Source organism: Chlamydotis macqueenii, chromosome 1, assembly GCF_036417535.1.
Source record: "Chlamydotis macqueenii isolate bChlMac1 chromosome 1, bChlMac1.mat, whole genome shotgun sequence".
NCBI lineage: Eukaryota > Metazoa > Chordata > Aves > Otidiformes > Otididae > Chlamydotis > Chlamydotis macqueenii.
In genome coordinates, this window is record NC_141556.1 from 122279396 (window position 1) to 122293772 (window position 14377).

General features: G+C 36.8%; 1 protein-coding gene across 16 annotated transcripts in view; it reads right to left on the reverse strand.

Moving 5' to 3' along the window:
* Window positions 1–14377, reverse strand: part of KDM6A (lysine demethylase 6A) — a 161907-nt gene that overhangs the window by 40733 nt on the left and 106797 nt on the right. For 6 of the 16 annotated variants that reach the window (XR_015261036.1, XM_086766183.1, XM_086766200.1 and 3 more), the window contains 8 exons: window positions 10405–10531; window positions 7710–7808; window positions 7130–7349; window positions 6442–6576; window positions 5844–5999; window positions 5098–5193; window positions 2570–2674; window positions 1273–1668 (listed from right to left, as the gene is read on the reverse strand). Coding sequence is in view for 15 of the 16 variants with exons in the window: in XM_086766183.1 (XP_086622309.1) it covers window positions 1273–1668; window positions 2570–2674; window positions 5098–5193; window positions 5844–5999; window positions 6442–6576; window positions 7130–7349; window positions 7710–7808; window positions 10405–10531 (1334 nt within the window). In the remaining variant the exon portion in view is untranslated. The remainder of the gene's footprint in view (window positions 1–1272; window positions 1669–2569; window positions 2675–5097; window positions 5194–5843; window positions 6000–6441; window positions 6577–7129; window positions 7350–7709; window positions 7809–10404; window positions 10532–14377) is intronic. The other 10 variants (XM_086766279.1, XM_086766275.1, XM_086766268.1 and 7 more) reach the window with 3 other exon arrangements.

Genomic DNA, 14377 nt, shown 5'->3' on the forward strand with positions numbered 1-14377 from the left:
CATACAAAACAAAAATGCAATGGATACAGGAAATGGCACCACACGCTTTCCTTGGAACAGTTACCCAGCCTTTTCAAAAACACCACCTTTATGGAAAGCTGTCAATGCCTATTGCGATTTATTACTTGCCTACTTTATGGACACTAGACACCACAGACATCTGCATGAAGCAGACATCTCTGCAGCAAGTGCAGAACTTCTTTTAAACAATATAGAGAAAATAAAAAAGTGAATTCTAATTCAAGCAAGAGGTAGTGAGTCTAACAGGCTCCACATTCCCCTGCCATGCTTATAAACCATGTAAATAGAACTACTGATACAGAGGAAAATTTTTAAAAATCATGTTACAACACTGTTTTAGTTTTGAATAACCATGTTTCACATCAGATATTCTGGTATTATCTCAGTCTTTGTTGCAGTATATGTGCGGTTAAACATGTATGTATGTCTGTACCACAGGCCAATCTCAATTCTTCAGCATTAAAGTGATATGCACTATTAATGAAACAAGAAATTTATGCAGTTTTGAGGAAGAAAACAATATTCTATCAAGCTGTATAACCCATCTGGTAAAAATGAATTAAACCATTAGAATATCTTCCTATAGAACACCTTGCTACATGTACAAGGTATGTATGTTTTGGAAGAAAGTAATTTGGGCTGAAATTAAAAAAAAAAAAAAAAAAAAAAAAAAGCTTTATCTTCAGGTTCTATCACACACATACACAAAACACCCTTACTTACACACTTTAATCCCTATGGATTTTTACTAGCGTTATAGTATTTTTCTGCAAGTAACTCTGTGGGATTGATTGCTAGATATTAACTTTGGAAGATCATACGGAAGCAAAATACAGGTAATGATGTCAAAATGACAATGCACTGTCCAAAAGAACTACGACATTCAGCATCCCATGAAACACTTGCATTCTTACTATATGAAAAACAAAGTCAAAGTTTCACATTAAAGACTCAACAAGAAGACGTACAAGTATTCCTTTTTAAAGAAACTTTTCTGCAAAGGTAAGCAGCTGAGCAGTATGTAACTGCTCTCTTCGATTTACGATGATTTTTTTATCCTGAAAGTAGTTAATTTAATATGTAGATTTTTAACATTAAAGTGTAATAGGCGGGTTTAAGCTAGTTTTATTTGCATCTAGGTCATAAACTTCAGGAAATAGAAAACATGTATTTACAAATGAGAGACTTCAAACACTGACTTGCTTATCAACTCTCCTTAGCATACTCTATGAGTAAACCGAAACTGTTTACCTGAGTGGAGTTAGATAGTTGGTTTTTCCACGGCTCCTCTGCGCTGCTGGTCAGGTTTGTGCGGTTATGAGGTAGAGAGAGTGCGTTTCGCTGCAGGTAAGGCACGTTTCCATTACTTCCACTTTCTGTTATGTGATTATTGCCTATCAAAATAGTGTCTGTACTACCCAGCGTTCTTGCTGTGCTGCAGGGAATGGGGCCTGCTGGAAAGGGTCCATTAGCCATAGGCTGCCCAGGGCAGGCGGGACGGATTCCACGCTGAGTGACGTTAGGCACTCTGGTTAGAGCAACCTGTGGCTGCTGACCAGAGACAGAGTTTGTAGGCAGTGACGAATCAGCTGTTGGCCCATTAGGAATTCCAGTAGATCGTACCTGTGCAACTCCTGTTTGTCTCATCTAATGGAAGATGAACAAAGCACAAGAACATTAGCTGCAGAACTCAAAAAAATAAAGATCATATAAGGTTTGTGTACTTTATTGCACTGCTCAATTCCAATTTTATACTGATTTTAAGATCTTCACAGTTGCTTTTGAGAAATGACTGTCATGCTCACAAATGCACTGAGAGAATTTTAAGGTAACGCTACCAGCACACTTTTCTTACAGGCTCCTCAGTTTGTGTGTTAGTGTTTTACTGCTAAAGTTGCACACTAAGAGAGAGAAGTGAACGCGGAGAGGACGATAAATACGCTGTAATATGGCTTACTACAACTAAGTATTTTTCAAGTAAGAGCGCTTTTAGATGTGTCTGCTCACTTTAGTTTGAAAGTGTGGCTTGAAAACTTTTACAATATCTGATAGCCCTATAATAAAAACCAGCTAAATCTGTTGTATTTCAACCAGTAAATCACAATCCTACTTTATATAAATAAATAAATAAATAAAAATAAAAAAGACTTAGAATCATAGAATGGTTAGGGTTGGAAGGAACCTTCAAAGGCCATCTAGTCCAACCCCCCTGCAAGGAGCAGGGACATCTCCAACCAGATCAGGTTGCTCAGAGCCCCATCCAACCTGGCCTTGAATGTTTCCAGGGATGGGGCATCCACCACCTCTCTGCGCAACCTGTGCCAGTGTTCCACCACCCTCATTGTAAAAAAATTTTTCTTAATGTCTAATCTAAATCTACCTCCCTCTATTTTAAAACCATTACCCCTAGTCCTGTTGCAACAGGCCCCATAACATAGTAAAGGGCACGAGAATTGTGTATAACAAAAATGCTTCAGCATTCAAGAAACACAACAGACATCATTACTGACAAAAGTTTTGCAAAAGAGAAAAATGTTTTTGTTCTCACCTGCTGGTGTTGCTGCATCAAGACAAACTGACTCTCCAGCTGTTCCAGCATAAGTTTCTGTGCTGGATTTAGATTATTTCGGTTTGCACGCAGCTGTTCCAAGTGCTGAAAAAACAGCAGCACAGTTCAGAATAATTAAATCAAATGTGCTTTTTAGTAACGTTCTTGCATACAATACTAAAAATCATCCACGAGGACAAGACTTGTAAAGCTGAAAACATGCCTGAGGTTTCTCTTGCAGACTCCAACATCTTTCCATACACTATTCTGTAATCAAACCTTACTAGCAGTTAATAAGACTAAAGAGAATTTCTACATTATTTGAGTGTAAAACTATTATCACCACACTAAAATTAAGGGTACTGATACCATAAAAGAAAACTATATTCAAGTATGATTATAGAGAATTCTTATTACCATGATGTATGTTTTAACACTTTTTTTTTTTTACTGTGCTATTATTTTATTCGCAAAAGGTGGCATACAGGTATTTTTCTGGATTGTTCTTAAATATTAAGCTACTTTACATCATTGTAAATCCTTAAAAAAAAAACAAAACAAAACAAAAAAAGAAAAACAACCCACAAGCCTCAAAAACCAAACCCCAAACAAAAAACAAGAAACCAACCAAATCAAGCCCCATCAAAAGCAAACAGATCAGGTTTCCTTTACTTCCTTTCAGGTCTGCATGTATTATTTTTCTCCATCCTTCTTGTCTCCATTGCTTTGATTATGCTGTATTAGCAATACATAAATGGAACTGAAGTATGAGTATGAAATAAAGCGCAGTTCATTCTGCTTTGAACAACTGTATTTGAAAACTATCAACTAAAAAAAAAAATCCACCATCGTCTGAAAAAGTGGTTAAAAGATGATTCATGCCAAACTTCCTGGATTAACACTAGCTTCCTTTCCAAAGTCCCTCTGCAGGGGACTGCAATGAATAAAACTAATAAATATATCAAAATCAGTGCTCTTCAGTTGTTATTTCGCTTTTTAAAAAATGTCTGTAACTGGAATCAGAAAGACTGACCTAGAACATACGTCATCAGGGGCAAGTGTGCACTCCTCTCCAGTGCTATGGATGAAGAAGCTTTGCAGGCAGCACTGTTCCTGCTGCCCATCAATTCTGTGTAACCAACACCCACCCCTCCTGCACTGGCATGTCGCAGCCCTGGAGGCTACTGTGCGGCCATAGCCCTTTCCCATTCTGCTTTTATTAGCTAAGCCATTTGGTGTGTGTTCTGTGCCATATCTATCCAGCCTCTGACCTGCCTCTTTTAAAAGGCTGACTGAGAAGTGGTAATAAAGGTTTTATTCACTCTCCTCTTGCATTGTATCTTCTTCATTTTCCTATTCATGTATGCTGGAACATCATCAAACTATTGCCAGTAAATCCAGTATACTGTACTTGGAGAAGCCTACTTAGATCCTACTTAGAAGAGGAAGCTGGGTCTGGAAAGAGGTGAAACCAAAAAGGCGAAAAAGTAGTAGGATATAAAATAAGCAGAAAGAAATAAGACTGCATGAAGAGGCTCTGAGCAACCTGATCTGGTTGGAGATGTCCCTGCTCCTTGCAGGGGGGTTGGACTAGATGACCTTTAAAGGTCCCTTCCAACCCAAACCATTCTATAAGAGAGAGAGAGATAGAAGAATGATTAGGGAGGACCAAAAGGGTGAGGAGGTGGAGGAAGAGAAGCATTATTATTATGCAGCATAATGAAGTCAATATTGTCCAGATAAACAGCTGAAGAAGTACACTGGAGTTGAGAGGAACACTGCTCTGTCAAACAGAATGCCTGTCTCTGCACTGTGTTCCCTTCTATTTCTCCTTGCATCCAAAGCAGTATCTGTAACATGTGGGTAAAAGTTTCCAGCTACGCCTGATTTGCAAAATATGGAAATGCTGCTGAAGCTCACTGCAAGCCCTAATGAACTGAAGAGACAACAAAACTTTGTAACAAAAAGACCTGAAACAAGATTTCAAAAATAAAATCTAGTATTTCATACAAACATATTAGATGAGATAAAATATAGAAAAGCAGTACCAAATTTCATTTGAGTAATTGCATTTTGCAGAACATGTATGTTTGTTTGCACAATTTGATACAAGAAGCTCTTCTCAGAGGAGAAAGAGGATACTACAATACTTCTACATCTCCTTCAATATCCCCTACATTACAGCAAGAAGCAAAACTCACTTGGCATACAAGTGTGGCAATTTGCGTATGTATCTTTAAAATATTGTAAGAAAAAAGAATTACTATATGTTCATACTTTATAAATTACAGAATTCATACAACATAAGTGTTCTGTTTCTGCTACAGATAATTTATTTTACAACAGAATTAATCTCACACAGAGAAGCCATAAATACTGGCACAACTTGAAGTACACTGTGGGAATTATTTGGGAAGTAATTCATATTGAATTTTCAGAAATGTGAAAATGTTCCAGATTTAGTTAGGAAAGGGAAAAGGAGAAAAAAAAAATGTATCAAAACTTCCGAAGATCTTCAACACACATACCTGTAATTTCTGTGGTGTCAAGCACCAAGAATGAATTTGTTGCTGTACAGGAGGATGTGACACTGTATGGCCACTGCTCCAAACATCTGAAGTATTCTGAGAGAAAACATTACATTAAGATGTGTAACTATCAAAGGATCAAAATAATTTCTTTTACTAACTAGATTTTATCTTACTTATTAAAGAACTAATCATTTTTTCAAGAATAACAATATAAACAAAGAACATACTAAAACATACTAAGTCTCATTTTACCATTCCCATGCAGTAACAGAGCAATCAGAGGAAAGAGTTAAATGCTATCTAATATCATAATGAGAAACAATGAAATCAAGTTATGCTACTAACTTAACGTACACTACTTTTAAAACTGAATACTTTATCTACTGTAACACTATTACATGATGATGAAACACTTGAATTCTAAATATAAGCAAAGGCAATAGACAGGATGACATGATTGTCTCCCTCTCTATCATCCAACTATGACTGTACATTTTCATTTATACAGCTATGATTGTAGTATAGTGCCACCGATCTGTATTGCCCTTATGCACGTCCTATCTGAACTGTACCTTGATTAAACACACCACTGAAAAATGTTTTTTAAAATTCCTAAAAACATTCCCCACCTTGATGCCAAAGGATTAAAATTTACAGCACAAATTCTGTGCATGCTGCATCACTTTAATGCATATTTCCAGATAATTTTGGTAGGGGGCTCTTTAGCTCATCAGGATATATACCTTTGTTGGACTAGATGTTCTTTTCCTCTTGGCAGGACTGGTCAGGTCATCTACTTGGCTAGAAGGAATCATGTGTAGTGGCAAGGATTGCTGTGAAATTGGTGTTTGAGTGAGGCCTAGTACAGGTTCAGTATTGGGATGATGAGGTTTACAAGCCTAAGAATCACAGAAGGAAGACAAAAATATGGTTCTATATATTCTTAGTTCTTTCCTTTAAAATCATGTATTTTAACAGCCCACATATATTAAAAGGGCTGAGTAGATATTCTGAAGATGATTTCAATAACTGAAAAATCAGTTTCCATATGGTCATCAATGGAGGAATGTGTACCTTTCACCAGATTATTAAACCACTGCAGCATTTCTAGTTAAGATGAAATCTTTTAAAATCATGAAAATCCACAAAGGTTCTAAATTGGTACCCCCATATTTCTCCCATATTATAGGGAGCTTCTTGATCTAGTATCCCTTTGCAAATAAATCAAAGGCTCTTTATTAATAAAAGCCATTCCTGTGCTCAATAAAATAAGCTTGACCACTACCGATTGTAAAGAACCCTTAAAGCTGGGCACCTGCAGAACATAACCCAACTTCTCACCTGCTGTGCTGTGTTCATGGCACCCTGCCTGGAGGTAAGCTCTGCGGGGATTGGTAGGCTCCATGCCTCCTCAATACTAGGAAGTAATTTAGTTTTATTCTGTAGACTACCTTGTGGAGGGTTACACAACTGAGCCTAGGAAAAATTATGTAAAAAGCAAATTTAACACAAGCCTACTTTAGTAAGAGCAAGTCCATGAAATCTTCCTAAATGCTGTAGCTAATTACGTCTTAAAGAGAGGATAGATTTAAAATTTGGGGTTTTAGAAAGGTGCTAAGTATAAAGAGGGTAACCAGAATATAAACCTTTGTGAGAATCAGAACAAAGATGAGCTCTGGATTCAGAGGTCTCATAATTCCTTTCTTCTGAAATTGCAAACAAGAGTGAAAGATAGCGTTTGTGTATTCTCTATGAGAACTTAAAAATGTAGACAATACAAAGAAAAAAGCGAAGTGTTGTAAAACAGTATGCTTTGATTAAATGTGCAAAATAGGTTTTATAAGGAATGAAGTTTCACTTAAAAATGAAGAAATAAAATATTACAGGCTATGATATGCTTACAATACACATGAAAACACATTATACACAGCACAAAACAATTGCAAATTAAACTTGCTTATTACTTCTCCCCTCCCCTCTACTACGTATTTGGAAGAGTATCTCCCACGTCTTAAAACTTCAGTTTTACCTGTAAATACTTTATCCGTGCTGCAAGTGCAGAGGTATTACTACAATTTTTGCTCCTAGTTGCATTTAAGTAGCATTTAATGGCATCCTGAGGCTGGTTGCAGGACTCATAGAGTGTGCCTAGGTCCATCCAGGCTGCAGCATGGCCATGGTCCAATTGTACAGCACAGATATAGGCCTGTAAAGCATCCATAGGCTGATTTTGCTGTTGATACAGCACACTGAATAGAAAGATTAGTGAAGTTGAGAATTAATAACAAAGTCAAAATACAAACAAGTCAAATATACACATTCCCCTCAAAACCCTTAATAAACTTTGCTGTTACATAAAGCACAGTAATAAGCATAAACACACATCTGAGCATGCAAAGCTCATATACATAACATATTCAGTATTTTTAAAAATAGAGAAAGCAAATAAATATATTATTTAAACTTGAAATCAGACAAGTCTGACAACATGAATGTATAAATTAAAAGCTTTACAGTCCCCTTGAGAGCACAAAAGAGTTAAAAAGCTGATATTCTTTATTTATATTAGCATTGAATTATATCACTGTATTACCCTGTATCATTCTTACCCTATAGAACACCATGTATCTGCACTTGCTTCTGATTTATCAATAGATTGCCTATAAGATATAAAGGCATCCTGAACTTTCCCAATACTTGAATAGCACCTGGGAGAAGAAAAAAAGAACTTGGGTAATACTTAAAGAAGGCAGTCATTGAGGATGGCTTACCAAGACTGATCTGACAAATATGAAGTCATGCAAATACATACTCCTCTAGATGAATCCAAAACATTGCTGTTTCTGAGTGCCAGGTATAAGCAGATTCAAACATCTTAATCAACATGTATTACTATTTATTTATTTGAAAAGCACACCAAAACTGCTTAAACCCTAATTTACTGCCTTAGTAGAGAAAACAGAAGTCATACCACAGTTTAAAGTCTTAAATTTCTTTCATTTGCAATATCTTATCAGTCAATAAGAAAAATCTTTATCTACAGGCAGCATTATAAAGAAACAGTTCAGTTATCTATTTTATCAAACAAATGATTATGAAAGTTCATGTTCTACAAGAAGTGTTTCAGAATTATTCAGAGATACTGACCAACTCAATCAGGATGGTTCCTGATTGCTGGGGAAGCTTTTTATGCATGTTTCTCAAACCTCAATAAAATTTCAAATAATGAACAACAAATCAGCTAGTTCTACTGTATATATAGAGTATGAAATTATGTAAAAAGTCTTGTTCTGGATTTTTTAAATAGTTTTACACTTCAATATTTTTCACATACAAATTCTTAAATATTGCAGCATTCTAAGCAGAAATACCAGAACTCTACAGAGAACTACAATTATACCACAGGGAATAATACCTACCTTTTTAAAATTAAAAGCTTCACATAAGTACAATATTAAATATATAAATATATATATATTTACTAGTTTTACGTACAATAGCTCTGCTTCTTGTATTGTCTGTAGTAAGTCTCCCTATTGGAAGAACTGACAACTTCCAAAACACGTAAGTAACAAAACATTTATTCTAGTAAAAAATAAAACCCAATCAGGACAGTACAGTCAAAGGTTTGTCAAACATGGTACACTCTTTCCTGTATTCTTGGGGCACACTAGGAAAGGAATACAATAAAATCTAGCCATACTCTGCCTATCCATTAAGTCTGAATACAATGTTTCAGAAAATCATTTTAATCACAACCTAACCCAAGTTCAAATAGGCATTTCAGTCTGTCTGCTTATCTGATACATGAAGACTCTGCTTAGGAAAGCAACAACATTAAGCACCCAACAAAATTTAAAACAGGTGATGGATTTTTTTTTCAGCAGGGGAGAAGCGTGGTGCTGGTATATTTTTGAAAGGTAACTTTAAACCCACTTGCTATCCAGTTTGGACAACCAGCAGATGAGGACTAACATAAGAAAATATACGAGGAGAGAAAAACAGGAAGAACAAAAGCACAACCCTGTAACGCTGTTCCTTTCCTCTTCTTCTGCCAGCATATGGATTGAAGGAATGGGGCTCAGAAACATTTTTGCTCTAGTTTTCCCTGTCTAGTATAAGAGATGCTTCCACTGGATCCCGCACTCTCCCCCCGCCCCAATTTCTTGCGTTTCTCTCCCTTGTCTGTATGGTCCTAGGTTTCACTCTAACCATATGAAAGCTGTGGCACAGCAGGAGCAGCAGCATGGCAGCTGCGCACACATACCTCATGGAGCCCTGGCTCCATCCTGCTGCTGTGCAAGAACTCAACTAGCTCAAGGCACATGGAATGGGACTACTGAGGAAACAACAGGATTTAAGCCCAGTGGATGGCAAGCTGAGCCAGATGATCCCTGGCCCATTTTCCCTTTTCCCTCCACGCTTGCTCTAGCCCTCTGCCCTTAACGCTCAGTGCCAGTGTATCCTTCCTTAGCCTGCAGACAGCTGGTTGAAGAGCCCTGTCTTACAGGAACAGCTGGAGGAATATAATTAGGATGACAAAAACAAAAAGTAGGTTCCAGTTGTATGTGACCAGAATCTCCAAGAAAGTCAGCTGGAAGATACTGAGGTGAATTACACCTTGAAATAAGTTAATTTTGAAGTAAAAAATACTGTCTGATAGTACAGAATTAATACAACACTTAAATAGATATTAGAATGGATCAATTTGAGCTATCTTGGCCTAATATTTAGTTGCAATATATGCTGTTTAGAGATATAGGTCTACTTTGGAAAATATTTGTATTTTAGTACAAAAATTGACTGAGATTAGAAGGGATATTCTGAGAAAAATAAAGAGATAAATAATTGCAAAAAAGGTATGAAGAAATATATCAACATTTACAGAGCATTCACCAAAAAAAAAAAAAAGGGGGGGGGGGGTGGGGGGAAAGGGCGGGGGGAGGGGAAGTAAAAAAGAGAGCGAATAGAAGATGTGGTTGGACAAAGAGGAACAGGTAAAACCAGGCAGGGCAGACTTAGATTACTGTAAAAGTACAGACTGAGTAACAACTACAAAAATAGCAGGACCACTTGGGTAACATACTTCATTTCAACTTCTAATCTATATTCATCCCAAATATGTTAGCACCTTGTCTTTTTATACACTTTCCAGAAAACTAGACTTCAGTAGATAGATACATCCTTTCCCTTCATTTTTCCTCTGAAAATATTAAGAAGAAAAACAATGTAAGATACTCACAATAATGAGTACCCTAAAAAAATTACAAATATAGTTACAGTGTCTATAAAGTAATTTCTCACCTTCCAAGGAAATACCAGGATTGACCAGAATTTGGATCTGCTTCTAGAGATTTCTGGAGATACTGTATAGCATAGCTTTCCTTGGTTGCCTTGTCTCCAAGCTGATCCACGGTGTGATGCATCCAGCCTAGAAAAAGAACCCATAAATGGCAGAAGTGAAGTTCTCTAAGAACATTTAACACTTTGGCACAGCAGGATATTTATAGCATTAGTTCCTCATTAAAAACAGGAATAACAAACAATAATATCACTTACATGTAATACTATGAATGAAAATTTTAACAGGACAAAAAGATCTTAAGTCAAAATTACTTCCAGGTACTTTTAAAGTGTTTTTTCTAGTTTAAATAATTTTCTAAGAGGTTAGTAGCACAATTATGAACTGTTCAATTTCCTACTACAAAAAGTTAATCTGGAAACATTAATTCTTCCCTCCTCTGAATACAGACACCTTCCCTGTCATTGCAAAAGATGCCACCATTCTCCCTGTCACATACATCAATTATCTGTACGTTATGTTCAGTTTACTCCTTTTCTCCTAAATCCTCATATTTACCCCATAGCTACATTTGGGCAACTCCTGAACAGAACATTGATATCAATTTTTCTACCTCTACTTAAATCTTTCTTACATTGTCATTTCGTCTTTATTGCTACATCCTTTCTGTTCACCTTGACAAATGCAATCACCTCTGATCTACATAACAAATTCTGCTGAAAAAATAATTTCATCAAACCACACATCATAACCTTTCAAACGCCTTTTTTCTTTCATTACATTAGACAAATTATTCATCTCCACTTTAAAGGCCTCCCACAATCCATGCTCCCATATAATCTTTTACATGCTATTAAAACGCATCTCTGCTCTACCACTGATGCAAGGCTTGGTTATCATTTCAAACAAAGCACCCTCACCATCTTCTCAAGCTGCTCCTTATCTGCCTCTACGCTTAGACAAAATTCCTTTAAGCAGCCCAAAAATCATCTCACTGCTAGGAAGGAAATTCTTTGTAACAGGCAGCTGGCTTGCTGAAATCACTACATACCACACTGGTCAGCAATGTCTTGCTGTTCGCGTAATCTCCATGTATTTGTCTTAACAATACACTGCTTTTCAGCCAGCATTTGTAAAGTGCAAGATGTGACAACAGATTGTCCCTATGTTTTTCTTGTGTCGTGTCCATAAACAGTCCCTTGTGGAACACTAGGATATCAATTTCATAAAATATCCAAGGTTTGCACAAAGTTTTAGTTACCTGTAGTTGTACACACACCTGCACTAAATGTCCATCTAAAACCTCGGCACCCTAAGCTTACCCTTTTTGATACAGTCTAACTACATGAACAGGTAATACCACTCAAAAGATCAAACTCAGAGCTCATCTGAAATGCTAGACAAAGTAGGCAAGGCTGAGAACTGAACTGATGAGTATGTGCAGCCTTACTTCACTCTCTGTAAATAGACTATGCCTTTAATATTTTATTCTACCCATTCTGTACAGCTTATATTTTATTCCATGGCCTTATAATTTGTTAACAGCCACAGCGACACTTTTGCAAATGGAAGGTAAACTTCCAAGCTTTAAAAAAGGCAATCTAAAAGAAAATCAAGTCTATTGAACAATATTTGCCTAAGTTGTTTTAAGAAGTATCACTTGGAAACTGTGGTCAGAAGCAGAAGTTTGAGTATTTCAAGGACTAAATGAGATGTCACGTTAGGAGCCAAGTGGTTACAGAGCCGAAAAAAAAGTTTCTTGTTTGAAGATGGATCAAGTCAAAATCCTACCCATCAGAAAAAAAAAGAAAAAAAATTTAAAAAAAGGAAAAAAAAAAAAAAGACCACCAGTAATTTTTGCAGAGATATACAACATACACAACTTTGTCTCATGGACTTCCTAAACAAGCTATGATTTTGATTCAAATTCCAAGTCACTGAAGTTCTTAAGCATACAGAAAAAACCCATGCTGTAAGAAAAAAAGGCTTATGTGAAGGTGGTTATCAGAACACACCTGCATAACTGTACACTAAGGATAAACTTATCAGGTGCAGTGCCATGCAAAGTCTGAGATAAAGATAGTAGTTCAGGGATTATAAACAAGAGTTTAAAAAAAAAAAAACCATTAAGCAATTTCGTGAATCTTTGGCAGTGTTATCTGGTGATACCCATTTTCTGTTTCATCAGAACCTTCCTGGATTGAAAGATAACATGTTGTATCTTCAGGAGATCTTTACTGAGGTTCACTGATAAAAAGAAAGAATCTATTTCTAGGAGACAGAAATGAGAACTAGCAATCCCTATGTAGTTTCACTGCTCAAACAAGGGTTGCTTCCTGATTTTATCTTCCTGCGCAGGGACATGAAAAAGGCAGAAAGCAAGAGAGTTGGTGAGGAAGAACAAACAGAAGTTTTCTACTAGAACAGCACAGGTAAAGTAAACTGGCGCTCTCTCCTCCTCATGCATAAAATGAAGAACGTACAGAAAGGTGATGGAAAAACCCTGGTAAGCTCCGCAGTTTCCCATTGGCAAGACCTAACTCAAATTCTCAGCTAGCATATTGACTACTCTTCCCCTCTTGGGACATTTTTAACATAATAAACAAAACCACAATTTTTGTCCATACTTCACAAATGTTCCACGCTCTTTTCCAGGTCTTTACAATCTAATTTGTAACAAATCCCTGTGTTGCCTCAGCAAGAGGATGCGCTAGCCTAGCTCATGTGGCAGGGTTTTTTTATGCCCAGCAATCACTCTAATGCTGAACTTGTGGCAACTGCTATTTCCCCAGCAAACACCATCATCTCCATCTCTGAAGAGATGAGTCGCATGCCCATTTTAGCATCTCATACGTCTCATCCAACTACGCGGACACCACCTAGGAGTGCCCCTAGCTAAAAATCATTGGGAGAGTGCTTTGAGAACCTCGAAGCAGATGCTTATGTTGTTCTTACACTCCTCCTTATGCAACTGCTGACTATAATTGGAGAAAGAATATCGGCACAGATTTGATCTCCAGCCTCATTAGTTTAATGTAATTTTAGGCATAGCGATGAAAAGAATTATTGTTTGGAAAGCAAATGAGGTGGCAAAAAATAAGAAAGAAATTGCTCTTATCCATCTGTTAGGTCTACTCAAACTAGTCAGCATGCATCAGCTGAAACAAATATGTATTTATCTGAGAATCACAAAGTTCTCCTCCACAGTGATCTGCTTTGGAAACCAGCAACAAGATTTCAATAAATCTCTCACAAGACATCTGAACTTACCTAAATTTCAACTCTGGCTCAATACAGATTAACTAGCTAAGGAAAAGAAATACATGGTATTTTCATGCCAAAACAATTTTTTTGTTGGAGTGAAAAAAAAGTTCAACATAGAAATACACTTTGATGGGGTTTTGCCAGTAGCATTCTGGAAGATGTCAGGTATTTTCTATTATTTTTTTTTTCTGAGCAGCATTGCACCACCTGGACTACGGTTACTTAGGAGGTGTTTCCACTACCAGCTGCTGGAGACTAAAGCTGTGATAAACACCACACTCTGATAAATACCACTTTTAACAGCAAAGAGCAAAAGAAATGGTATTACTTCTTGAATGTTCTTAAGATCATTGTTCTTTTCTCCACATAAAGCTACTTATACTACAAAACTAGGAGACCTATGCTGGTTGAATAAAGGGAGTTAGTCTAGTTTTCAGACAGCAGACAATTCTCAAAGTCATTGCTCTTACTGCTAGCGCAGAGACCTGTGGTAAGATTTTATGAACACAACCATGAGCCTCCGCTCCCAATGTGGCAACATACATCAAAGGGAATTGAAAAAGCACTTGGTCAGCTATTTTGGGAAGGCTGACTTGCATTGATAATATGTATAGCCCTTCTAGATGAAATTGCTGACAATTTATACTAGGTGGCATAATACCAAGTTAAAAAAATTCAAAGGGGACACTGAAATATAAGCAACACTGTCAT